Source organism: Suncus etruscus, chromosome 14 (genome assembly GCF_024139225.1).
Source record: "Suncus etruscus isolate mSunEtr1 chromosome 14, mSunEtr1.pri.cur, whole genome shotgun sequence".
NCBI classification, from domain to species: domain Eukaryota; kingdom Metazoa; phylum Chordata; class Mammalia; order Eulipotyphla; family Soricidae; genus Suncus; species Suncus etruscus.
In genome coordinates, this window is record NC_064861.1 from 9,058,889 (window position 1) to 9,086,471 (window position 27,583).

The 27,583-nt window shown below is 40.2% G+C and overlaps 1 protein-coding gene across 2 annotated transcripts in view; it reads left to right on the forward strand.

The window, feature by feature from the left end:
- Window positions 1–2,283: 2,283 nt before the first annotated feature.
- AP1AR (adaptor related protein complex 1 associated regulatory protein) overlaps window positions 2,284–27,583 on the forward strand; it is a 34,813-nt gene continuing 9,513 nt past the window's right edge. For both annotated transcript variants that reach the window (XM_049786946.1, XM_049786947.1), the window contains exons 1-4: window positions 2,284–2,374; window positions 22,715–22,764; window positions 23,235–23,261; window positions 27,012–27,037. In XM_049786946.1, coding sequence (XP_049642903.1) covers window positions 2,290–2,374; window positions 22,715–22,764; window positions 23,235–23,261; window positions 27,012–27,037 — 188 coding nt within the window. In that variant the 5' untranslated portion in view covers window positions 2,284–2,289. The remainder of the gene's footprint in view (window positions 2,375–22,714; window positions 22,765–23,234; window positions 23,262–27,011; window positions 27,038–27,583) is intronic.

The following is a 27,583-nucleotide window of genomic DNA, read 5'->3' on the forward strand; positions in this document are numbered from 1 at the left end:
TATGCTTTAATTGATGTTCCTTTTGTTAGTGAAGCCAATATTTTAAATATTTTAATCATTTGTACTAATCCTGAGGCTCATTCATATCCTTGACACCAAATAAATTTTCAATAATGATCTGCAAAAATGTACAGAGGAAGACATGTTCAACTGTACAGTGTATTTTTAACATTTTAAATGCTTTATTTTGAGGCACCTGTCACCGGTATGAAAGAGATTGTTAATAAAAAATGAAACTAATGAAAAATTAATGAAATCACGTTTTGTTCATTCTGCACTAAGAGTAACTTCCTGCAAAAATATCACTACCGGGGGCCGGGCGGTGGCGCTGGAGGTAAGGTGCCTGCCTTGCCTGCGCTAGCCTAGGACGGACCGCGGTTCGATCCCCCGGCGTCCCATATGGTCCCCCAAGCCAGGAGCGACTTCTGAGTGCATAGCCAGGAGTAACCCCTGAGTGTCAAATGGGTGTGGCCCAAGAACAAAAAAAAAAAAATATATCACTACCATTAATGGTGACATTGATCCTGCCATGCTGTAAGTCTCATCATTGCTCAATCTGCTTCCATTCTTCTAATTTTGGCATTACTAGGAGGTTGTATAAAAGAAAGCACACTATCACTATTATTGAAAAATGCCTTTTTCACTCCTCATCATTTCCTGCAGATTACTTAAGGTGTGGGTACCGACAGGTTTTCCTTTTTATTGAGTAGTACTGCGGAGACTAGATATAAAAGTTTCTCTAACAACTTATAGTTGAAATTTGGGGATGGGGGATATTCTAGGTCTGGCTCAGCGTTTCCTACAAAGTGAAGCAAGTACTCATCTCTGACCTATGCCTTTGGCCCCTTAAAGAATTTTTGGTGGTGGGAATGCTGCACTGGTGAAAGGGGGGGGGGTGTTCTTTACATGACTGTAATCATACAACTATAATCATATTTGTAATCACGGTGTTTAAATAACGATAATTTAAACAAAATAATTAAAAAAAAACAGATCAAGTAGATATTTGTCTGAATTCTGGGTTGGAAAGGTGGGGAAGAGGTGGGATGTGGATATTCACAAAATCCATCATCCCAGCAACAGAAGGAGAGCAGATGGGGGCCAACCCTTGGTTAGAGACGCCAATGAGGTCAGAATTGGTCAAAGAGCCCCACCCAGTCAGCCTCGATTTTCAGAAAGCAAAAAATGACAAGAAAGCCTTCTGGTAACGTCGGATCATTCCAGCCCAGTTTCCAAAAGTAAATAAGTAAGTAAACAAAACAAAACAAAACAGGATTTCGGGGGTGTGGAGGGGATATCAAAGCAAGCTATGCACTCAAGAGCCATCAGATAAGGGGCTAGTCTCCAAAATATACAAGGCGCTGGCAGAACTTAACAAGGAAAAAAAATCATCTAACCGCATCAAAAAGTGGGGAGGAGAAGAGGAAATGCAAATGGCCAAAAGGGAGGCTCGTGAAAAGATGCTCCACATCACGAGCATCAGGGAGATGCAAACCAAAACGACCGTGAGGTGCCACCTCACGCCAGAGATTGGGCACATCACAAAGAAGGAGGCCAAGCAGTGCTGGCGGGACGAGGAGAGAGAGGGACGCTCACTCACTGCTGTGCTCAGTCAGTGCCGCCTAGTTCGACCTCTCTGGAAAGCGCTCTGGACATTCCTCCAAAAGCTGGAAGTGGAGCTCCCATAGGTGGAGACCCGGATGGTACGGCACCCGGAAGCGAGAAACTGGCAGGTAAAGAGATTGAAAGATTGAAAAGCACCGAACGATCGATCAGCTCCAGCCCAACGAGGGTTGGCTCGCAGGTGGCAGCGTCCGGGAGCGAGCGGACGTGACGACACGCCCGTCGCCGGAAGGGGCGGGGCCGCCGCGAGCGCGCCAATCGCCGCGCCGGAGAGGCCGGGGCGTGTCCGGGGCGCACGCGCGGGAGGGCGGGACCCGGGCGTGCACCTCCCGGACTGGCCTGTCGGGCGGCTGGCGGCGGCCGCGGCGCCGGCTCCTCTCCGGGACCGAGGCGGGCGAGCGAGTGAGCGAGCGGGCGAGCGAGCGCGGTTCGGGCCGTGCGGATGGCGAGGCTGCTCCTCGAGGACCTCGGCGCCCGCTGAAGTAGCCGCGCGCGGCCTCTGCCCCGCGGGCCTCTGCTGCCCCGGAGCGGAGCGGAGCGGAGCGCCGGCGTCCTCGGCCCCGGCCCCGGCCCCGGCCCCGAAGCGCCCTCCCTCCCCGGCTCGGGCCGCGCGGATGCGGCTGCGGCTGCGGGGCCCGGGCTGGGGCTCGGCGTGGGCGGCATGCGATGGGGAACTGCTGCTGGACGCAGTGCTTCGGGCTCCTGCGCAAGGAAGCGGGCCGGCTGCAGCGGGGCGGCGGCGGCGGCGGCGGCGGGTAAGCCCTGCGAGGGCAGCGTCGAGCCCGGCGCCCCTCCGCGGACGGGGCGGCCCACCGGGGCGAGGGAGGGAGCCCGCGTGCGGTCCCCGGGGCCGTAGGGCGAGGCGGCCGCGTGCTGAAGCTGCGGTCGGTCGGAAGCCGATTGCCAGCCAGGTGGGTCCGGGGCCACGGGGAAGGCAAGGTCCCCACGCTGGACTCCTGGCCGCGTCGCCGGGCTCAGTCGGATGCACCGTGCTGGTCGCGGAAGCAGGGGAGAGTCTCAAGTTTCCCCCGGTCCGATTTTGATGGACACACACACACACACACACACCCACACCCATTGCAACCCCCTCGAGGGAATTCAGCCCCTCTGATGCACACACACACACACACACACACACACACCCATACCCATTCCCATTGCAACCCCCTCGAGGGAATTCAGCCCCTCTGATGCACACATACTCACACACACACACACACACACACACACACACACACACACACACACGTTGCCACTCCCTCGAGGGAAATCAGTCCCTCTGACGCTTACAGCTCATGAAGAAAAGTGAAACAGGCTTAGTTTTCTCGTTGTTGTTTGCCTTTTAACAGTTATTCATAAAACACTTGTCATGGTGGTTGTGTATGTAGACGTTTCCATGGGATTATTATGTTACTGATCTACTAGGGTAGAGCGGCACTGCCCTGCTAGGGCTAGGGTAGGGCACAATCACCGATCAGGGTAGGGTCAGTGGTCACTTCATTTTTGTGGACTATAGACTGTCGCACAATATGGTTATCCCACAGGGTGTTGGGAAAAAGGAGAACAAGTTACTGAGTTTCTCGTCATTAAATAGAATTTTCCTCCAAACTTCAACAAGCTAGCCAAGCCCCCTTTGTAAAGTGTGTGCGTGTGTGTGTTTGTGTGTGCGCGCGTGTGTGCCTACACCTACATATGTACCGGAAGGTTGGCTGTTCTGCAGAATCCGTCCCGTGCAACCAACATTTCCAGGTAACAAGGTGATCATAGGCAAACTGAAGCCACGTGTTTGTGACGTGTTCTTGTGTTGCTGGCGACCTCAGTTCCCTCATTGTGACACCTGACACCTGTGCCACAAAGCAACCATACCCATCAATATTTTGATTTGTGTTTTTGTTTGTTTTGGGGTCACACCTGGCTGTGTTCAAGGCTTACTCCTGGCTCTGCACTCAGGAATCATGCCCTGTGGGTTTCTGGAACCATATGGAGTGCCTGGATCAAAGCCGTGTTGGCCCCTTCCACTGCAAGCCTCTACTCGCTGTTCTATTGCTCTTGCCTTTAAACCGGGGCCCTCAAACTATGGCCCACGGGACACCTAAGGCCCACCAGATGTTTTTGCCCCTGTTGCTTATTCCGATTAGCAGCACCCTTGTCCCCTGCCTTGGTGGGCTTGTGTGGAATGTGCGCCGCATTCTCACTCCCCTCCTGTCTCTTGACTCCTCTCAGTCTCTGGCAAGGATCCTCAAACTATGGCCAGTGGGCCACTATTGTTCTTAGTTGTGTTTTTTTTTTTTTTTTTAAATACTATAGTTCAGGGGGCCTGAACGATGGCACAGCTAGTAGGTTGTTTGCCTTGCACGCAGCCGACCTGGATTCAATCCCTATGGCCTCCTGAGCCTGCCAGGATTACCCCTGAGCAACTTTGGGTGTGGCCCAAATAAATAAAAAAATTGTGTGGCCCTCCAACAGTCTGAGGGACAGTGAACTGGCCCCTTGCTTAAAAAGTTTGAGGACCCCTGTGGTCTAGACCGTCAAGATTTTATATCTGGATTTCAGTTTTCAATTTCTCTGACTTCAGATCTTTTACAGGGGCTTGTGGCAACTGTTCTATCTTGTCAGCTGCTCATCCTTCTAATTGGTGTGTGTGGACCCTATGCTAATACCAAGCCTTCCCTAAGGACTAGATGACTTTCTTGGCTTTGATGTTATTTTTAATGGTGTTGCAAGTTATCAAGGTTTAACTGTAAAAATAGAGAAGGCGTGACTCTCATTGGGTAAGCAAATCATTTCTGTGTGGCTTTGGGCCATGTTGTGTGGTGTCTCTGAGATTTTTTTGTCTTATTCTTGGATAGTGAACCAAAATATCATTTCCTTAGAATATAGCAGGTGATCCATTCCTCGGGCACATGAGCTTGGCAGCCTTAAGGAAAGAAGCAGGGCAAAATCAATGAATCAGTGGGTATTAATTATCTGTAGATCTACCATGAAAATATAATAGTAGGATCTGTACTCTTCTGGATGCAGGCTAAACTCCTTCCACAAGCAAGTCTTGCTGAGGTAGGGTGTTGTGGACATATATGTCATCTAAAAATCACATGATATCAATCTTAGTTTTATTCAACCCTTGAACATAGGTTTGGACAACTTAGATCTTTGATTTTACATTAGTTGTAGGATTTTGGGTTTTAAACAGGCAGAGACAGTTGGATATAGTTGTTATGTAATGCCTCACCTGCCATTTTAGCTGCTTTTTCTCTTTTTTGAATAGGTGAAGGAAGGACCTAGCAGTGCTTAGGCTATTCAGTGATCCCCATCCTGTCTGGGCAGGCCTGAAGACTTGGTGTTTTGGCCATTATGCTAAGCACCATTATAACCACCAGGCCATTTTGGAAGGGTCTATGTGGTGCTGAAGATGGTCAAGCATATGGAACTTTGGATTTCCACATGCAGCACATGTGCCCCAGCCCTCTGGCTGCCTCCTTTGGCCTTGCAATTTTTTTTTCTGTTTTTTATTGTCACCGTTCTAGATTTATTTTTTAATCTAGTAATATATTTTTTCAGGCATAAGCCTAGAAAGACACTTAAGTCATAGTTATTTAAGGGAAGGGCCAAAAAGTTTAGGATGAAAGTTTTCATTTTTATCTTACTACTTGAACTACTAGTTCAAGTTAATTTTACAGTATTTTTTTGTTTTGCTTGTTTTTGTTTTGGGGCTGGTGGTGCTCAGGGGTTACTTCTGGCCCTGCATTCAGAAATCACTCCTGGCCTCTTCAGGGGATCTATGGGATGCTGGGGATTGAATCCAATTTCACTGCGTGTAAGGCAAGTAAGTGCCTTACCTGCTGTACTCTTTCTCTGGCCCCTAATTTGTCCAATAGTTTTATATGAGGACTTGATTAGATCCTTTATATTTAGTCTTTGTTGACCTTTTTGGCCCCATTAAAATAGCTGCTTCCAGCAATCACTTACAATTTGTTCTTTCATAGTTTAAAAAGATTTTAATAATAGCTGCCAACATTCGATTGCTTCCTATAAGCCAGGCATAGTTCTAAGTACTTTGCATTATCTTATTTATTTCCCACCACAATCCTGAGAGAAAGGTAAACATTATTATGTACATTATAAGTTGAAAACTGAAGCTTAGAAAATTTAACTTGCCCAAAATAGCGAAGTTGGTTGTGTAGCAGAACCCAATGGATTCAGAGATCTGACCCTCACCACTCTGTTCTGTAGATAAATGCTTGAAGTCTGTATCTCCTGGCGCATTATCTTCTCTGTAACCAAAACATTTCAAGAGCTTGGCTCTCCAGTGTGATATGCTCTTAAGAGCCCTGGGTTTCTACTACCTATTAAATAGAATTTTTCCTGTCCTTATTACATTCTCAGGTATATCTACACCTGAAGAATTTTTATAGATCTCTTGAATTTCAACCACTCCCTTTTCTAAATCTCTTCTGAAAAGATCTCTTCAAAGATTCAACACTGCCCCCCCTTTTTTTCAATTCTCTACCAAAAAGATACACTTAGTTCCACCAAGATCCTCAGTCAGTTTATCTAAATATCAGATATCCATTCATGTTTCAGTAACTATCTGGAATAGTGCAATTATTCCCACTCTCAGTTTATACTGCTTCAAATGTTCCCTGATGCTCTTAAATAGTTCCATTCAGTCTCCTAAGCTGCAAATTCTTTTCTCTCGAATCAACCAGTTGATCTCTCCTTGATATTGAATCTGTTCATTTTCTGCTTCTTTCATTGTCAGACAGTACCTGGTTGCCATCTTCTGGACAGCTTTTCCTACTGGAACTCTCACACTTCAATCTGTCTTCTCTTCCCACACTTGGAGACAGACTGAAACCAAACTGGATCCTGTCATTCCTTTCTTGTTTGTTTGTTTTTGGGTTTTGGGCCACACCCGTGAGGTTCAGGGATTTCTCCTGGCTATGTGCTCAGTAATTGCTCCTGGCTTGAGGGACCATATGGGACGCCATGAGATCAAACTGTGGTCCATTCTGGGTCAGCCTCCTGCAAGGCAAACACCCTACCACTTCACCACCTCCCCGGCCTCAGCAGCTTACATCTCTAACTAAATTGCTTCACCTTCCTCTTACTCCCTTCTGTCACAGATGAAGATTTACATAGCATTCAGATGTGCGGTATAATGTCCATTTATACACTTGGAAATCAATAAATGTATGGATAAAGAGATAATAACATTCTTTTCTCTGATTTAGAAAATCATGTCAGAATTCAAATTAGTGTGTCATATTAAAAGGGGAAAATTGAATCTTTCTATTTTTAAGACTTACTTTCTCCTAAACTATAGTATATTAACTTTTTATTTTTTATTTTTATTTATTTTTTTGGTTTTTGGGTCACACCCTGTGGTGCTCAGGGATTACTCCTGCAGCACAGAAATAGCTCCTGGCAGGCACAGAAGATCATATGGGACACCGGGATTCGAACCAGCCACCTTAGGTCCTGGATCGGCTGCTTGCAAGGCAAATACCGCTGTGCTGTCTCTCCAGCCCCAGTATATTAACTTTTAATAAATAACTTCCAAATCAGTACTTGGAAGCTTTGGGTTTAAGCTTCTGACAAGTTTAACCCTAATTATATTTTCCTTAGAGTACAACTTTAAATTGTCAATTTTACTCCCTGAACACTTGAGCTTGGCAAGTGAAGGCCCTATGTTAGAAAGGCATATTTCCTAAGGAAAAAATGAGAATTAGTATTCACTGTTGTTTTTTTTATAGCACAATACCATTCTTTTGCTCTATACTTCTTCCTCTTTACCTAAAATTCAATATTATCTCATCCTGTGCTTTTATACTTCATAATTTTCCTAATTCTTGGTGGGTTTTTTTTATTTGTTTTTATTTGTTCTCAGATACTGTATTCTATGTGAAACTTGCCTTTTTTCTATGAGACACATCTGTCTTCCTAATGAAATAGTACTTTGTACTGGCTGCTACCTCTCAAGGCTGACAAGCTTTTTCTGTAAAGAACCAGATAAAACATGATTTTGTAAGATATGTTATCTGTTAGAAGAATATTATTGAGTTTGCTCACAAGCTTCCCATCACCAATACTTAAAAATAAAGGGTGGTGTTCTCTACATGACTGAAACCCAAATACAATCATGTATGTCATAAAGTTGGTTAAATAAAAAAAATATATAACTGTGTTCCAATAAAACTTTATTTACAGAGTCCTGCATTGAAGTAAAATTGGTCCTTGAACCATGGGTTTACTGATTTGAAGTATAATAGGGGTTAAAAACTCATCTCAGTCAGGGATTATATTTAATCTTTATTTCTACTTGTACTAGCTCATATATGTTGACTGAATAACCAGAAAGGGTTATTTATGATCTGTTTTGTTTGTTTTGGGGGTCACACCCTGCAGCGCTCAGAGATTACTCCTGGCTCTATGCTCAGAAATCACTCCTGGCAGACTCGGAGGACCATATGGGATGCCGGGATTTGAACCACCGTCCTTCTGCATGCAAGGCAAATGCCTTACCTCCATGCTATCTCTCCGGCCCCTCTTTATGATCTTTTAACAGAAAAAAAAATTGTTGTTTAACTTTGAGAAAAAACTGCTCAGTCACTTAGTTAAAATATACATTCTGACAATTTTATTTGTCTTGCTTTATTTAAATAAAATCAATTAGTTGACATAGTTGACCATAATACATATATTTCCAGATAAGTGAAAGTAGAGTATTGACAAAGAAAAAGAAGAGAAGAAAGTTTTAAATTTAGAAAGAAAATATAAAAAAGTAAATTAGCAAGCATATTTATAAAAACTTCATTTATCTCCATTGAAGTTATTAATACAATGGCAGGATGTTTAGTAAGTTCTTGCTGTTAGTTGTCCATTCTGTTAAATTGGTGCATTCCTGAAGTTTGGTCAGATTGGTGTCCCCTACTAATTTAATCATAGAGGGTCAGTGAGGCAGGGCCATGGGGAAAATGGTGATTCTGGGTGATGGAGGCAGCAAACGTGGCATCATCAGGGCAGGTGTATGTAAAGTTTGGTCAGATTGGTGTTCCCAAAAAGAACACCCTCTCCTTCTGAGATGGCCAGCTTTTTGCTGAGTGTGTGCCAGTGATCCCATGATCTTTCATGGCTAGGTTTACATCTTGTTGTAGAAAAGAGTGAGTCTGTGATGCTGGCCCAGTTCCAGCATGGTGACTACATTTGTGGGCATGGCTATGGCTGCCAGGCTCCCCAAAAGAAGGGCCATACAGGGGAGAGTAATTGCACTTGCTCCAAAAAGCCTTGGTGACATCAACCCCCTAACTGGTTTATGTAAAGCAGGGGTCTCAAACTCAATTTACCTGGGGGCCGCAGGAGGCAAAGTTGGGGTGAGGCAGGACCGCATAAGGGATTTCACCAAAAAAAGTCCTCAAACGTCTTTATTAACAGTTTTAATTATTATTTCTTCTGAACATGAATAAAACATTGAGTGAAGATCATGAACAGTTCTTCTGAACATGGCATCTTTTGCCTATTCCTTGCTGCCAGAGACTTGACAGCACTTCTTCTCACAAATCTGAACCACATTTGGCTTTAGAGAGGAAGCAGTTGAGACCCTCAGTATGGCTTGAAGATGATCATCATTAAGTCTAGACCTGTAATTTGACTTATTGAAGTTCAATGTGGAGAATAACTTTTCACACAAATATGTGCTCCCAAAAAGGCACGTGGTGCGCTTGAACATTTGGGAAAGCTCAGGGAAGCTGGGGGGGGGGGGGGATTCTCTCAAAAATTGCCCATGCATGTCTGCTTTTCCACTAATCTCCCTGAACTTGGCTTTGAGATCAGAGTTGCATTTCAGGTCAATGAGCTCCATTTGAAGCACAGGAGGGGCATCTTGCACATCAAAGGAAAAGGGGTCCACAAAAATTTGGAAAGTGGCTCTGTACTTTTTTGAAGTCTGCAAATCTGTGATCAAATTCCTTCTCTAGCTTAAAAATAGCATCAATATATTTTTCACCACTGAATGGTATGCCTGCATCCACAAGTTCCTTGCATGCTGGGAAATGGCAAAGGTTTGTCTAAGAGAGCCGGGATTTCCATAACACAAGTTTTGTGGAGAATGCTCTCACGTTGTCATAGGCGGCACTGATAAGCTGCCCCTGGCCTTGTAACATGTTGTTTAGTACATTCAGCTTATGTGTGATGTCAACAAGAAAAGCTAAGTCCGTGAGCCATTTGTGATCACTCAACTCAGAAACAGCATTCCCATCCTTCTCCATAAAGGCTTTCACCACTTCTCTCAACTTAAAAAATCTTTTCAGGACATTTCCCCTGCTGAGCCAACGTACCTCAGTGAAATAGAGTACATCTCCATATTCTGACTCCATTTCCTCTAAAAAAGCATGGAACCTCCTGTGCTTTAAGCCCCTGGATCTGATTTGGTTGATGCATTTCACAGCAACAGACATCACATTGTCACACGGCAGGCATTTACTGCAAAGGGCCTGCTGATGGATAATGCAGTGAAGAGCAGTGGCCTTCTCTACACCCTCCTCTTCAAGATTTTTTTGAACAAGTGCCACCAGTCCATTTTTCCTCCCTGTCATCAATGGCGCTCCATCGGTTATTATTCCAACAAACCTCTTCCATGGCAAACCTGCATTCTCAATGGCATCATACAGATGCCGAAATAGCTCATTAGTGGTGGTCTGGCCATGCATTGGAATTATTGTGAGCAGCTCCTCTGTCAACTCAAACTTGCAATCAACACCACGGACATAAATTGTGAGCTGCGCAGTGTGTGTTACATCTGTGCCCTCGTCAAGAGCAACTGAGTATGCATCAAAACATTTGGCTTTCTCACACAGTTGATGATAAATGTCACTTGACATATCAGAAATGCGCTCTGCCACAGTGTTGGTAGAAAGGCTGATTTTGCTAAACTGACCTTTCTTTTCCAAACAGATAATGCTTGCAGCCTGTAGCATGCATTTTTTTTTTAACAAACTCTCCTTCTGTGAATGGTTTCCCTGCCTTAGCAATCATCTCACTAACCATGTAACTAGCTTCGACTAGTTGCAACGTTCTCTTTGGTTGCTTTCTTGAAGAAATCTTGTTGCCTCATTAGACATGCTTTAAGACTGGCAACCCACTTGGCTCTCTCATTTCCTTGATATTTTGCACATTCCTCAGCATGTTTAGTTGAATAATGGCATTTCAAGTTGTATTCCTTGTGCACTGCAACTTTCTCTGAGCAAATAAGACATGTGGGGATGCCCCTGGGCTCAACAAAGAAATACTGCGTCTCCCACTTTTCCTGAAATTGTCTATGCTCGTCTTCAATCTTTCTCTTCACTGAAGGCTTTGATGAAGTCATGATGAAGGTATGACAAAATCTAATTCTGTAATAAACTTCTCTCCCTTCTCTCCCTTAGGCCTCTGATAATGCAAGGGACAGCAGGCAGGAGCAGCGGAAATGATGTCTGCGCTAGGTGTAAAGTATTCGCAATTACCCGCTTACCGAATATTCGCAATAAAAAATCGCATTAGTAAGAAAAAAAATCGCATTAAACATTTGCATACCCCAAACGGAACTGCTCAGAGTATGTGAATGTTTAATGCGATTTTTTTTCTTACTAATGCGATTTTCATTGTGATTATTTGGTAAGCGAATAATTGCGAATACTGCGATATTTGAAGGCCAGCCGCGGGCCACAAAATGTTGTACGGAGGGCCGCAAACGGCCGTGCGTTTGAGACCCCTGATGTAAAATTTGGTCAGATTGGTGTTCCCAAAAGAAATTGTAGAGGGGCGAAGAGATGGGGCCATTAAGATAATTAAAGTATTTCATATGATAATGATAAACATTGGTTTTTTATATATTTTTCAAGATGTTTCTCTTGAAATTTCAGATATATGGGCACCTTTGTAGTAGATGTAAATTAATGTCAATTTCTTGAACATAATGCATTATCTTTAAAGACTCCCAGGGGTCTTTACTGATACTCTATTTTTTTCTTAATATTTTTACTTTGAGGTAATTTCCTTAGATGATAGCATGAAATCATATTATACCTACTACCTGCATATTAATAACTTTACCTTTGATAAAAATGCACAGATAAACACTATTCTACCATCTGTGTCTGAGCTTGAAAATATTTAATAGCCTGGATTTCCACTTGGATTTCCATTTTAATGTATAAAGCTGAATTTATTTTGGTTTATTTAGCTTTTATTAGGATTGGAGGGGGTATCGTATCTGGCTGTGCTCAAGAGCTTAATCCTAATCTTGTGCTCAGAGATTACTACTGACAGTCCTCACCACCTGGACATATTGCTGGACATTGAACCTGGCTATCTGCAAGGCAAGTGCCCTATATTTTCTCTGTGTCATTCTGTATTTTCAGTTCACCCCAACCAGATTTTTGTGTGTCTCTCAAATAGCTTTGAGTCCACCTATTTCTTTCAGTATTGTTACCTTGCATTAAGTATTCTGTGCCTACTTCTTTGTGCTTCATCTATGCAATTTTTTTTTCCCTTGAATCTATTTTTCCCTTTTTACTTAGATAACTCATACTCAGCTTTAGGTTGCCAGCTCAAGGGTTTTTTCCCATACAAGTCTTCCTAAGCTATCTCAGTGGTTACCACTTTTTCTTCTGAGTATTTTCTTGAGTAAATTATACCAGAAATAGCATAACTTTGGGTTATTTAATGTCCATCTTATCCAACTGCAAATGTAGGATTCCATGCCTGTGTTTCCTTACTGTTGTGTCCCAAATCCAAGGTATCTGCCTATTTATTGCATAGATGTTTAGTAGTTAACTTGACAATTGATGTGTGGTTTCTGAAATATATCTTGAACTTTTCATCCTTTGCAAACTACTTGGAGTTAGGAGGGGGAGGCTAACTCCCCAGATCGGATTTGGGGGAGGGGGGTCACTCTTTTAAACATTCTTTGTTAGACATGATAGTTGTGAACTTACCTGTGTGGCAATCCCATACACCATTATTATCTTTTGTGTACATGAGTACATTTTTATGTTTTAAATGTATAGCTATGTTTGCCATTCAGTAAGCCAGGGAAGTAAGCATTTAGTAAATTCAAGTCACAGATATAAGTAAGAGGCAAGTTTGTAAAAGAAGAGTGGGGTCAAGAATTTCTGATCACAGAGCATGGAAGAAAAAAGAACTAGAAGACCTCTAGTTAATTGCCTATATAAATCACCTGCGTCTTAAAAGGGCCATGGCTTTTTAAGCCTGTGTTTTCTTTCCCCAGTCTACTTAACAGGAAGATTTGTTTTTCTCTTTCAAGGCATAAATGTTCGGAATATCTATTCATTTTTAAATTTGTCTTCATTAAGGTGGGAGTTCTTAAAAAGGAAGTAGTGCTTTATCCTCACCACTGATGTTAGGACACCAGCTCAAGGGTTATTTCCCTTACAAGTCTTCCTAAGCTATTGCCTACCCTCACTGGTTACCACTCACCACTGACCCCATCACAAAAATCTCTTGATGTGTCATCCCTTGAGATTTTAATTGTTAGTCATCCGATAAAGTATTTGATATGAAATGAAGAATGATGCATCCATCATCTTCATTGTAATATTTTCTGCCAGGCATCTATCTATAACCTTTCTAATCTTTTGTTCAGGGGAAGAGAAAAAGAGGCTTTGCAAAGCTTTAATTTTTAATAGACTTTGGATAATTTATCATGGTTTTCATCACTAATTTATAATGTTCAACAAAATTGAGGTACTTTCCTGTTTTATTTTAATGGCTATTGTACAGGAAAATGTGAAGAAAAGAAATAATATCGATATTAGTTATGTGAAAAATTCTGTCTTTTCACTTAATTTACTTTATTGTGTCAACCCAAATCAAAAGTTTCTACACTTTGGGGCCAGAGTGATAGCATGCAACCAACCTGGATCCAGTATCCAATATTCCTCTCTCATCTCCTGAACCTATCAGGAGTGATTCCCAGCACGTAGCCTAGAGTAACCCCGGAGTGCCACCTTTTGTGGCCTAAAAAATTGTTCTACACTTCAAATGAAAAACAAAGCTTTCCTTTCAGAATTCAGGGCGACCTTCTGGAAGTTGGACAGTCTGTAAACTTCTTTCCTGTTTAATCAGCTTGTAGCTTTGAAATAATTAGTTTTCTTCATTTAATCATAAGTTTGAAGCATTTAAGCATAAGTTTGAAACAGTTAATTTTTCTTTTGTCCAACGTGAAGAAATATTTTAAGTTCTTTACAAAAGTTTTTCATCTGCTATACAAAATTGTTACCCCTCCGCAGGCCAAATACTAATCTTACTTGAAGGCCAGGCCACCCACTCCTGAGAGGGGTCTGTGGTTGTTAATTAGAGGTCCTTGGGGAGGGGTAAAAGGAGATGCCTCAGGAGAAGGAGGCCGGATGGAGAAAGCAGAGACAGGAGATGCAGGGCAGCTGAAGGAGGTTGCTTAAATTAAGGTTAGCTGAGAAGCCACATAAGATGTTCACATGGCAGATAGGACCTTATTAATAAAACTTCATGTGTCTTGAAGCTGTGGATCATTTCTTCGCCATTACCTGAACCCTCAGACCTGCCGACTGGAAGAGGGTGCAGGCACCTGGCCTGGCCGAGAAAGGCCTCACCATCCATCCATCCTCATCACCATCATCAAGGACTTTTATTAATTTAATTTAAACCAGCGTTTAAATTTTATTCTTGATACAGTTGATTTTACCTTTAAAAGATTGTCTTGAGGCTGTAGAGCAGGGGTCTCAAACTCAATTTACCTGGGGGCCACAGGAGGCAAAGTCGGGGTGAGGCAGGGCCGCATTGAAGCCTCATCCCCCACTCTTTCTCCCTAGGTAACTTGACCTTACCTGCAAGACCCCGCCCATTCCTGGGAGGGGTCTTGGAAAAGGTAGATAAGGTATGGACCAGAGGGGATTAGGGCTTTTGGCTGGCTCTCCATGCTTCTGGCCTTTGGCCAGCTAGGAGATGAAAGGGAAGATGGCTGAAAGGAATTAAGATGCAGGGTAGCTAAGAATGGCTGAATGCTTGAAAGGTTATGATATAGGCCACACATGTGGTGGATAGGGCATGAATAAAGTTGATGCGTGGCCGAGGCCTAAGGACAAAGGCCTCCATCCTTCGCCATCCACCACCATCGTTAATTATTTGATTCTACACCGCATAAGGGATTTCACCAAGAAAAAGTCCACAAACGTCATTATTAACAGTTTTAATTATTTCTTCTGAACATGAATAGAACATTGAGTGAAAATCATCAACAAGTTCTTCTGAACATGGCATCTTTTGCCTATTCCTTGCTGCCAGAGACTTGACAGCACTTCTTCTCACAAATCTGAACCACATTTGGCTTTAGAGAGGAAGCAGTTGAGACCCTCAGTATGGCTTGAAGATGATCATCATTAAGTCTAGACCTGTAATTTGACTTATTGAAGTTCAATGTGGAGAATAACTTTTCACACAAATATGTGCTCCCAAAAAGGCACATGGTGCGCTTGAACATTTGGGAAAGCTCAGGGAAGCTGGGGGGGGGGGGCAATTCTCTCAAAAATTGCCCATGCATGTCTGCTTTTCCACTAATCTCCCTGAACTTGGCTTTGAGATCAGAGTTGCATTTCAGGTCAATGAGCTCCATTTGAAGCACAGGAGGGGCATCTTGCACATCAAAGGAAAAGGGGTCCACAAAAATTTGGAAAGTGGCTCTGTACTTTTTTGAAGTCTGCAAATCTGTGATCAAATTCCTTCTCTAGCTTAAAAATAGCATCAATATATTTTTCACCACTGAATGGTATGCCTGCATCCACAAGTTCCTTGCATGCTGGGAAATGGCAAAGGTTTGTCTAAGAGAGCCGGGATTTCCATAACACAAGTTTTGTGGAGAATGCTCTCACGTTGTCATAGGCGGCACTGATAAGCTGCCCCTGGCCTTATAACATCTTGTTTAGTACATTCAGCTTATGTTTGATGTCAACAAGAAAAGCTAAGTCCATGAGCCATTTGTGATCACTCAACTCAGAAACAGCATTCCCATCCTTCTCCATGAAGGCTTTCACCACTTCTCTCAACTCAAAAAATCTTTTCAGGACATTTCCCCTGCTGAGCCAATGTACCTCAGTGAAATAGAGCACATCTCCATATTCTGACTCCATTTCCTCTAAAAAAAAAAAGCACTTTTCCTGAAATTGTCTGCTCGTCATCAATCTTTCTCCCCCTACCATCACCACCAAACATGGCCAGAAATGAGCCATTAGTACAGAACTAGGAGTAAGCACTGAAAACTGTCAGTTTGGCCTGCAAGTGCCACACCTCAAGGTTGCCTTGATAGCAACCTTTGTAACGTCGGTATTTAACTATAGGTGCAAGAGTCTATGATTTCCCACATTACTTTCAAATGTATCCCAATCCCTTCAGCAGTGCCCCCACCCCTCAACTCTAAGTACCTCTCTTTCCCATCTCAGACTCTTTACCACTTTCTCATGTTTGTGAAATGGATATGCAGAAACTCTTTGTTCTGAAACTGCTCTCAGGTACATCACCATATGTGTGATGAGTGTCTACGAATGACTTTGGCTCTCTAAACTGTTAAAGAGGGAAAATAGATGATTATTTTCTTTTAAGAGCATTGGGGAGTTTCTTTCAGCAGCTTAGATTTCTGCATGATACCTGTGTTTTATAAAAAGATGGTGGATTGTGTGCACACTTACTTCTCATTTCCTCCTTCCCTGTAGGCCCTATCGTGTAGGGCATACAACTGACTTCATGAAAGTTAAACATATGATAGCCAGTTTCTTGACAGATCAGTTTAACTAATATCAGCCTGTCCTTCCTAAGGACTCAGTTTTTGGGGTCACACCCAGCAGCGCTCAGGGGTTACTCCTGGCTCTACACTCAGAAATTGCTCCTGGCAGGCTCGGGGGACCTTCTGGGATACTGGGATTCAAACCACCGTCCTTCTGCATGCAAGGCAAGCACCCTACCACCATGCTATCTCTCTGGCCCCATTTCTTAAGTCTTCTGTTTGAGAGAGATTTGTCAAATCTACAAAATAAAGTTGCCACATTTATTTTTCTCTTGCACTTCCTTTTTTTTTTTTTTTTTTTTTTTTTTTTGGATATTTGGATTTTTTAGCTAGAGGTTACTCCTAGCTATGTGCTCATAAATTGCTCCTGGCTTGGGGGACCTTGGGGGACCATATAGGACACCAAGGGATCGAACCAAGGTCCGTTCTAGGTTAGTGCCGGCAAGGCAGACACCTTATAGCTCTGCGCCACTGCTCTGGCCCCACACTTCCAATTTTTATTCCAGCTTCTTTCCTGTCATTGAATTCTAACTTTGAATCATAGTTCATCTCACACACCAGGTAATTTTAATCTTTTGCATATTTCTACAATCTTCCTTTTCTTGCTAACAGCAGCTCTTTAACTCAAGATCTGACTTTTCTTGCCTAGACTCAAATTTAATTGCATACATTATTCATGTATTTATTCACTGTATATTTACCCCATCAGTTCTCTAGGATTCCCATGGTACTTGGGAGAGCAGTTTATATAGACCCAAGTTTACTACTTTGACGTGAAAGAAAGAATAGTGTTCTCTCCCTATTTTCACTCCAGCAAAGGTTCAGTTAGTCTTTGATACATGGTTAGATTCTGTTTGTTTTTATCTTGGGGCCACACCCTGCCTCACTCATCATCACTTCTGGCTTTGTGCTCCTGGCAGGCTCAGGGAACCAATTGAACCTGGGTCCATGCCGGATTGGCCCTGTGCAAGACAAACGCCCTACTGCTGTGCTTGCTATTGCTCTGGCCCACAGTTATGATTCTTAACTGTTTATCCAAAATTCCCTTTTTTCACACATGTAGCTCATATTTCTTCTCTTGTATAGTATTTTTTTAATATAAGACAGAATTATTCTCTCACTCGGTTTGATATTTCCCCTGTACTTTAATGCATTGTGTCTAGTTTAAGAACTCATATCTTTCCCCCTTTCTTAATTATCAGGATATGTAATAGTTGACCTCAGTAGTAATAATAATAATAATTATGGGGCTGGGGCAGTAGTTCAGTGGGTAGGGTGCTTGCCTTGCACTCAGCCAACCTGAGTTCAATACCCAGCATCCGACATGGTTCCCCGAGCACCACCAGGAGTAATTTCTGAGCACAGAGCCAGAAGTAACCCCAGTTACTTCAGGTATGGCCAAAAATATAATTAAAATAATTATTATATTAATATTTGCCCAAAGTGAGGGAAAGATACTTTTTTAGATTTATTGTTTAGTATCAGCATTGTCCCACATTTAGTGCAAAAACATTCATTGCTCTGAGAATTTCTTTTTTTTTTTTTTTGAATTTGGGAGTTTTTTCATGGTGTTGTATTATGCAGTTTATTTGGGATTCATGGAATCAGTGGTTAAGGTGTTTACTTTGCACACTGCCAACACCAGTTAGATTCCCTCATAAGTTCTTGCAAGCCCACAGAGTCAGGAGTTATCACTGAGTGTGGCCTCCCCAAATAAGTAAATTTGGGATTCTATAACTTTATCAAATTTCACACATAGAGAAAGCTAAGAATGTGGTTAGCTTTTTTTTAATGGAATTATTGTATAATAAAAGATGATGTATCTTTTTAACGAAGATCAGGGTGATTTGTACAATTTGACCTACTTCTCTGTTAACTGTAAATAGGTCTACAAAAGTAGAATGGCTGTTCCCTTATTTTTAGATATTTTTTTCTTTTTATAGTTTTTGGGCCACACACCCAGAGATACTTAAGGGTTATTCCTGGCGAGCTGGGGAAACCATATGGGATGTTGGAAATCTCATCCATGTTGGCTAACCATGTGCAAAACAAGTGCCCTACTCACTGTACACTATAACTTTGGCCCCATGATTTTTAGATTCTTAATGAGGAAAGTATCAAATCAGATTAAAAAAATTTAGTACTAGATCTATTTTAACCCCGGTATATAATATGAAACTTTTATGAATAATTCTTTATAAATAATTTCTCTAAACCTATATATGTAAATAGCATTACAGATTAAAATTGTACTTTTAGATTCAAGGTATCACAACTGTTATTAGCATTCCAAATACAAGCTCTGAATATGGAGGGTGGGGCTGGAATGATAGCACAGCAGTCGGGTGGTTTGCCTTGTACACGCTGACCCATGAGGGACCTGAGTTCGATTCCCAGTGTCATCTGTTTGATGATGAATATATGCTGAACGTAGTTATAGGAGTTAAATAACATGTTTAACTTTTAAAAATAGGGACCACACATTCACAGTGCTCAGGGAGCTTGGAGCCACCACCAGTAGTAGAATTCGGAACCATTAAGGCTGTGTACCTAGTGGTGCCTGGGAGACCATGTGGTATCAGAGATAGAACATTTAAGGCCTCACACGTTAGGCATGTGCTCTAACTTGAGCTATTTCTCCTGTGCCTTTTTGTACTAGATCTTCAAAAATCAGAAAAAATATTTGTTCATTTGACAAATAGCCTTCTCAGTTCAGATGAACTATGTTTAAAGGTTGAATAAACTACCCATGGCTGTGATTATCATTGGACAGAGTGGATCTCTCTAATGAGATAGCAGAAATTATAGGTATTGTAGAAAGGAACTTAGACAAAAATACATTAAAACAAAGCCCATTTATATATACTCATACATAAAACAGTGTTACAAATAGCCCATTATAGCTATTCAGTAAATGTAAGCTTTCTTTGCTCTTTTTTTTTTTTTTTAGCAATAATTTGTTCTGTTTGGGTGGAGAATGTCCAATAGACTGTAATGACATTATAACCTAAAGCTAACAATGTTACATAAATTTTTGGAAAATAATATTTAGAAAGTTTTGAAGGTTCTTAACAAATAGAGATGCAAATTGAGGTGAAGCAATATGTTTTGTATGGGATGTATCTTAAGATATTCTACTAAAGCAAAAGGAGGGATATAAATAAGGTGGAGGAAATAGTATCTTTAGAAGTTGGGCTTATGATACTATCTAATTCTGTGCATATTTGATATTTTTTATTGTTTAATAAAAAAGGTAACTTCCAAAGACTGAAACCTCTTCTGTGAGTTCTCATACAATTGAAAATATCCAGAATCTTTCCCATGACCTTCAAAGGGTGGAAGTCTGCCTGCTGCCTCTCAGACCCCCTCTCTATTTTCCCCTCTCCACTGCAGCCAGTGACCTCAACACTTTGATGTTTACTTTACCTCTGCTTAGAATCATTTTCCTCCCACTACATTAGTGACTGGTTTCTTGGTTTCTTTGGGTTCATTGTTCCCATTTCTCTTTAAAGGAAAGGCCTGCTCAGCCTATATACTTCCCCATGTTTTTTATATTGTCCTTTTCATTACCATGAAATTCTTGTCTTCATAATAGTTTCCACTGCCTTATGCTTTTTCATTTTTTAATCTATTTTGTCTGTTGTAGTTCATTCCCTAGCTGCATAGTTGCAGAGTCTAGAGTCTGTTGACAGTTAGTTGTATGCCAGTATGTCATAGTAGATATTCAGTATCTACTTAGGAAATAAAAATAAAAACATTTGATTCTATATGTAACAGGGAAAAATCTCCTTCTACTCTGCTATTTTTCTTTCTTTTTTTCTTTGTTTGTTTTGGGGTCACACCCAGCGACATAAAAGGGTTATTCCTGGCTCTGTGCTCAGAAATCAACCCTGGCACACCAAGGGGGACCATATGGGATGCCAGGAATCGAACCGGGGCCCATTGTTTGTTGTCCATATGCAAGGTATATGCCCTACCGCTGTGCTGTCTCTCCAGCCCCATCTACCTGACCCTTGTATTATTTTTTTCATGCAGGGGAAAGAGGCAAACAATTGCCATAAACCTCTAGAACAAAACTGGCAGAAGATATGAAACAGGAGAGTTTATTGCAGGAAATACTGAAAGGCTGTACTCCAAGTTTGTTAGGCCTTTATGCATTTGCTAATACGGAGATTTTCATTTTTCTTGCTTAAGTCGTAGAGGCACCTCTGATGTGTTAAATTTCAAACAGTTGACTCTAACTGTATCAAATACAGTTATACACACTAAAATATGTATCACAATCATTTTCAGCTTCATTTCCAATAAATCCCAGGATAAAGCTCTTATAAAATGTTGTCCTTGAGTTTGCCAAATTGAGTATTCTGTCAGTATAGTATTTAGCATTTACGGTACTAGGAGTCAATGAATGCCCTTTGTGAATCATATGGTTTCAATTTAATGTCTTAAAAGGAAAGCCTAATAATTTTTTAGACTTGGTTTGCTTTTCTGTCTTCCATTTTAGTCTTCCTTCCTTCCTTCCTTCCTTCCTTCCTTCCTTCCTTCCTTCCTTCCTTCCTTCCTTCCTTCCTTCCTTCCTTCCTTCCTTCCTTCCTTCCTTTCTTTTTTGTCTTTCTTTTCTTTCTCCTTTTCACCTTTTCATTTTTTGTGTTGCTTTTTTGCCATTCATCAGGACTTTGGTTGTAGGGACAAAAATCCTCTATCAGACTTTTTTGGGGAAAGGTGGGGTTTATTAAAAAGGTATTCGGTTTCTCAAGCAATAACCAGCCTCTAATCTGGAGAGTACCACCGCTGACCTTTGGCTCTGCCTTCAGCCTTATCTCTAATAGTCTTTAGCTTGAACTCTTTCCTATCAATGCTGGACTCCAACCAACCTCTTGGCCCTCTCAGGAGTCTACTGTCTGTTCTCCTGTTGTCCTCTGAGGGTGGTACAGGAATCACAAATCTTTGCTTCTGTAGTGAAGTCATACTAGTGACATAAGACCAGAATACGTATTCCTGCTGAATGTTAATTGTATCATTCTCTCTGAAGAGGAAAGAAATGAACTAGAAATAGTCTTGATTTAAGGAAGAGAAGCATGAAATCCTAAGACTGGAACACAGTGCTTCTAAAAGGCTCAGCTCATTTCTAGTTTTGTTCAAGAAATAAAGATGTGTGTGTGCTGAATGCATTTCTTTAATTGAAGGCTCTGTGGAATGACAATACCAGATTCTCTATTTTCTCAATGCACTCAATAAATAATTGTTTGCTAATATCTATTAGCAAATAAAGATTGTACCAGAGAAAATAGCAACAAAATATTAGGGGTTTTTTTCCTTTACTCTTGATGATAGTCATAATAAGAACATTTTCTTTCAGTATCTTTAGTAAGTAATAGATGTTTTTTAGTATTTTGGGGTACTTATTAGAAGGTGGGAGTCCATCCTCAATTTTGGCAGCTATACTACGAACAACATTTTAAGTCAGAGCCTTATTCCAGACATTTACAAAGAAAGATCATTTGTAAAGGAATTTGAAGTTATCTATGTCCTGTACCAGGTTTCCAACAGGTTGGATTGTAATCATCATTGCAGCAGATAGAACAAAAGATGCTCATTTAAATTTCTCTAGTGTGACTTACATGTAAGTTTTTCTAGTGTGAGTGAATAGAATTAGCAGGTTTTTTAGTTCAGCTTTATTTTTTATTTTTTATTTTAGTGTGTGTGTGTGTGTGTGTGTGTGTGTGTGTGTGTGTGTGTGTGTGTGTGTGGTTTTGGGTCACACCCGGCAGTGCTCAGGTGTTACTCCTGCCTCCATGCTCAGAAATCACTCCTAGCAGGCTCAGGGGACCATATGGAATGCCGGGATTCGAACCACCAACCTTCTGCACGCAAGGCAAATGCCTTACCTCCATGCTATCTCTCTGGCCCCAGTTCAGCTTTATTTAAAGCATACCTGACAAAATATTAAGATTTAAAATATATTGTGATTTGATTGACATTAACTCTTCTGTTTCTTAAAAATATAAATTAGTATTTTTGAGACATTCTTCATACAGTGAAAACAATCACATTTTTCTCAGTTCTGTATAGTAAATATAAGTTAGTTTATTTTTATGTATTTAGTATAAATTTGTACAATTAAAATATTATTGGTTGACTTAATACTTTTAAATTTGAATTTTAAAATCCTAGACCCTCTTTTCTAGGTAAATTTGGTGTTTGCTTAGATAATTAAAACTTGCTATCATTTTATTACATTAATTCACTTTCAAAATTTTTACTTTAAAATTTTTTTTCTTTCCAGATCCAAGTATTTTAGAACGTGCTCAAGAGGGGAACACTTAACGATAGAGGTAAGTAGAATCAATGCCTTTGATTGAATTAGAAGTACTTGGGGGCCGGAGAGATAGCATGGAGGTAAGGCGTTTGCCTTTCATGCAGGAGGTCATCAGTTCGAATCCCAGCGCCCCATATGGTCCCCTGTGCCTGCCAGGAGCAATTTCTGAGCCTGGAGCCAGAAATAACCCCTGAGCACTGCCGGGTGTGACCCAAAAACCACAAAAAAAAAAAAAAAGAAGTACTTTCAAGAAAAAACATATAGTAAGGATGTAAACTAGATCTAAATTTAGTACTGACTAAATTTGCATTTCAATATTATTGGTGCTAGTGGAAAAGGAAAAAATAGACGTGGTGACCAGCAAACTGAATTTATTGATAAAAAGGCATTTGACTTACATTATTTTACACATAGGTTATTTGTGAAGTTAAAAAGATAATACAATTTTTTGTAATTTGTTTACCTTTATTTCTTTTTCTTTTTCAGTTTGAGAATCTAGTAGAAAGTGATGAAGTAAGTATTTCCACAAAAATTGTATTTATTCTAACTACTAATCTATTTTGTTCTGATAATTATTTAAATTTGTTCCCTCTAGAATATTTTTATGTCTCCATTTTTATGTTTAGTTCCTTTATTACTTCTTATTTTTACTAATTTATACTGGCAAATAATTCAGAATTATCTGTGATATAGATATAAAATTAGAGTATAAATAAATAAAAAATAAAACAATATAATAAAATATATTATATAATATATATTTATAATAAAAATAAACATGTGTGCATAAATATCAGCTTACTCTATTTTATATATAAGAAACACAGGTCAAGAAATGACTTTTTTCAGGGCTGGATAACACAGCAGTGGGGTGTTTGCCTTACACACAGCCGACCAGGATGGACAGTGGTTCGAATCCCAGCATCACATATGGTCCCCCATGCTTGCCAGGAACGATTTTTGAGCACAGAGCCAGGAATAATCCCTGAGTACTGCCGGGTGTACCTCCAAAGCAAAAACAAAAAAAGAAATGACTTTTTCTGGACTGAAGAAATAGTAAGGTATTCGGGTCCTTGTCTTGCGTGCTGCTTATTCTAGTTCTATCCCAGATACCACATTTGAACCCTGAACACATTGCCAGCAGTGATCCCTGAGCACAGAGCCAGAAGTAGCTCTGAGCATAGCTGGAGGTGGCCCCAAACCAGAAAACAAGAGTGGGAAGGGATATTTATAGCTTCTTGCAGTATGACTTCTGACCATATTGTTAAAATTCCTCAATGATCAGGAGTAGAGCCATTCTTCAACCACAATTTTTATGGATGTTCTTTCTATAATCAGTTTTTTACTTCAGTCATTATCTTTACAAGTTATTTTTTGTTGGCTTTTTGCATTTCTTCTATTTGAAACTTATAGGGCCAGAGTGATAATAGAGCCAATAGGGTACTTCCCTTGCATGTGGCTGACCCATGTTCAATCCCCAGTATCACATGATCCCCTGAACCCACCAGGAGTAATTCCTGAGTTCAGAGCCAGGATTAATGCTGGGTGTAGCCCAAAAACTAACAAAACAAAAAGAAAACTAAAACTTACACATTTGTATAAGTACAGAAATAATAAACTATAAATAGGAAAGTTATCTTAGAGTTAGTGAAATGTCAGAATGTATTTTATTTTATGCACAGGATATATTTTATGATGTAGTTAGCAGTTTGTGTTGATTTCCAGCTTCACGAAACTTAACAGGATCAGTTTGTGCAAATACTCATCCACCATCAGGTCTTGTCACATCTCTAATACAAGTTAGATTAGAACTTGGCACACTTTGATCTTTTTTCATTTTAATTTTCTGAGAAAAAAAAAACAAGCAAACTTGAAATTATTGTTTATAAATTCAATAGTCCCCCAATTGTGTACAGAATAGTAAGTAGGCTGGTTGTGTAATTGAAACATTAATTGTTCTGAGGGAAAAAGATTTAAACTTGTTTAATTCTACATTTTCCAAATTGGTATATAAAGCCTTAAGGAATAATGATAAATAATAATTACCATTTTGTAGTAAGCCTTATGTGTTCCCAGATAAAATATCTCCTAGATATTTTAACATTTCAAAGAATTTAGTTTCTTTTTAAAGGTCACCTTAATCTCCATGTATTTTTTGAAAACAAGTGTAAGTGAACATTTAACATGATATCTTTAAGGGTTCCAACAAGTGCTAAGTTCTTCCCCACATCATAACTACTTTTTAAAATTATTGGTGGACTTCTGTTTTTTCTGAAGCTGCCTTTTGTTTGGTTGAGTTTTTGGTTTATTTTGGTTTTGTTTCTGTTAGCTGGACTTCATTGCAGTTGGTGCTCCTGTTTTCTTTCCTTGATTGTTGTCCTTATTTACAGTGTTATTTTCTAAATCCACTTGTACCACTCAGGATTGTATTTTTTCTGTTCTTTTTAATTGTCATGAGCTAACCATCAGATGTGAATGACTCAGCTATGTTAGAACTTAAATTAATCTTGAAAATAATTCTGATTTGCTTTAGAGGTTAAAAACTCTTTAGTTATTTCTTAAGTTATTTTATAATCCTGTGAAGAAAAAGGGTATATTATATAAAGTTACTCAATATTAAATTAGCAAAGACCAAAGCACTACAATAAAAAAGTAACTACTAGTACTAAGTAATGCTACAAAACTTACTTTCTTGGAGAAATTTATAGAGTTAGTTTTCTGTCAGCCTATTTTGCAAACCAGGCAGTTTATTACACTTATGTGTAATGTTTATATAATCATTTTTATAACACTGTTTTATAGAGGTTTTTAACACCTTCATTTAATGTATATTGAGTCAAACTTTGGGCTCTGAGCCAACAGCAGTCTTAACTGGTGCCAGAATGAAACGAGCTTGTTCTCTATGAAGTACATTGCAGCCTTCAGTTGTGAGCTGTGGGACTTAAACAGCACTAGAACAATTGGCTGGGGAGTAGTTTAGTTAGTTTGGGGGCTGTTTGGTTTATATGATGTTTTGGTTTTTGGGCCACAGCTAGATGTTCTCAGGTATTACTCCTGACTCTGCACTCATTAATCACTCCTGGTGATGCTCTGGAGACCAGAAGATCGGATACTGGGGTTCAAACCAGTGTTGGCTGCCTGCAAGACAGTGCTCTAACCTGTACTAACCTGTTCCAGTCCCATGTGGGTCATTTTAAACAATGATATTACACTGTGTAAAACAGTGGAATTGCCAGTTACCCACAAAAAAGTGCAAAACTGCCACATAGACTTAAAAAAAAAAAAAAAGAATTGAGAACACTGAGCCAGGAGTACAGGAAGCATGTTCCTTGTTCCCTGGGAAAGTCGGGCAGCTTGAAATTCTCACTGCTGTGAAGCGAGACCACAAGAGTCAAGGAAGATTGGTTTTGAGTTGCCAAATACACTTTTAGCTAGTAGGTAAATTCTGTATTTACAGAATCCATAGTAACGGTGATCAATTGTAAGTGATGTGGATGTAGACAGGGAACGTATTGTAGTGTTATCCTATCCCCCTTTGGGATAGATAAATACTTGTTAGACAAAATTAATAGCTTTTGACTGTTACATAATTAACCAATTTTTTTAAATTTAAATTTTATCTTTAGTACTCATAAATACCATTTGTTAAAGATAAAGAATAAAATGTGCTTATGATCAGATAGGTAAGTTGAAACTATTTTAATGGAATGTAATTTTATTTTTCTTTAAATATAATTCATCTCATATACACTGGAATATTATGCAGCCATCAGAAGAGATGAAGTCATGAAATTTTTCTATGCATGGATGTACATGGAATCTATTATGCTGACTGAAATAAGTCAGAGGGAGAGAGAAAGACACAGAATGGTTTCACTCATCTATGGGTTTTAAGAAAAATAAAAGACATTCTTGCAATAATTTTCAGAGACAAAAGAGAGGAGGGCTGTAAGTTACAGCCCACTTCATGAACCTCACCACAAAGAGTGATGAGTTTAGTTAGAGAAATAACTACACTGAAAACTATCCTAACAATGAGAATGTATGAGGGAAATAGAAAGCCTGTGTAGAGTACAGGCAGGGGTGGGGTGGGAAGGAGGGAGAATTGGGACATTGGTGGTGGGAATGTTGCACTAGTGATGGGGTGTTCTTTACATGGCAGAAACCCAACCACAATCATGTTAGTAATCAAAGGGTTTAAATAAAATATTATTTAAAAAATAATATAATTCATCTAGTGAAATTTCTTTAATTTTTGTACAGGGGGAAAGCCCAGGAAGCAGTCATAGGTAAGGCATTCATCTCTTCATTTTCCAAATTCATCTGTGTGAACTATCAGAAGTTCTCTAAGAACTTGTTAGAGAAAAGAAAAACTTGTTTTAAGACATGTTCAGGGCCCGGAGAGATAGCACAGCGACGTTTGCCTTGCAAGCAAGCCAATCCAGGACCAAAGGTGGTTGGTTCGAATCCCGGCGTCCCATATGGTCCCCCCGTGCCTGCCAGGAGCTATTTCTGAGCAGACAGCCAGGAGTAACCCCTGAGCATCACCGGGTGTGCCCCCCCCCAAAAAAAAGACATTTTTTAAAAATTTTTTAAAAGACCTTAGTTATCTCTGTCTCTAAGAGTTTGGCAAATTACATATATCTCAAGATTGCCTTGAATATTAAAGAATTTAATGTACATGAAGTACCTCCAGTTTTCATATTGAATCTGTTATATGTCAGTTTTTGTAAAAAAAAAAAAAAGTTGGGGGGGGGTGTTGATTAAACACTTTTTTCTTTTTTAAACTTAGTTCCCCTTTGTAATATTTTTTTGTTTAGATTTTTTTGTCTGTT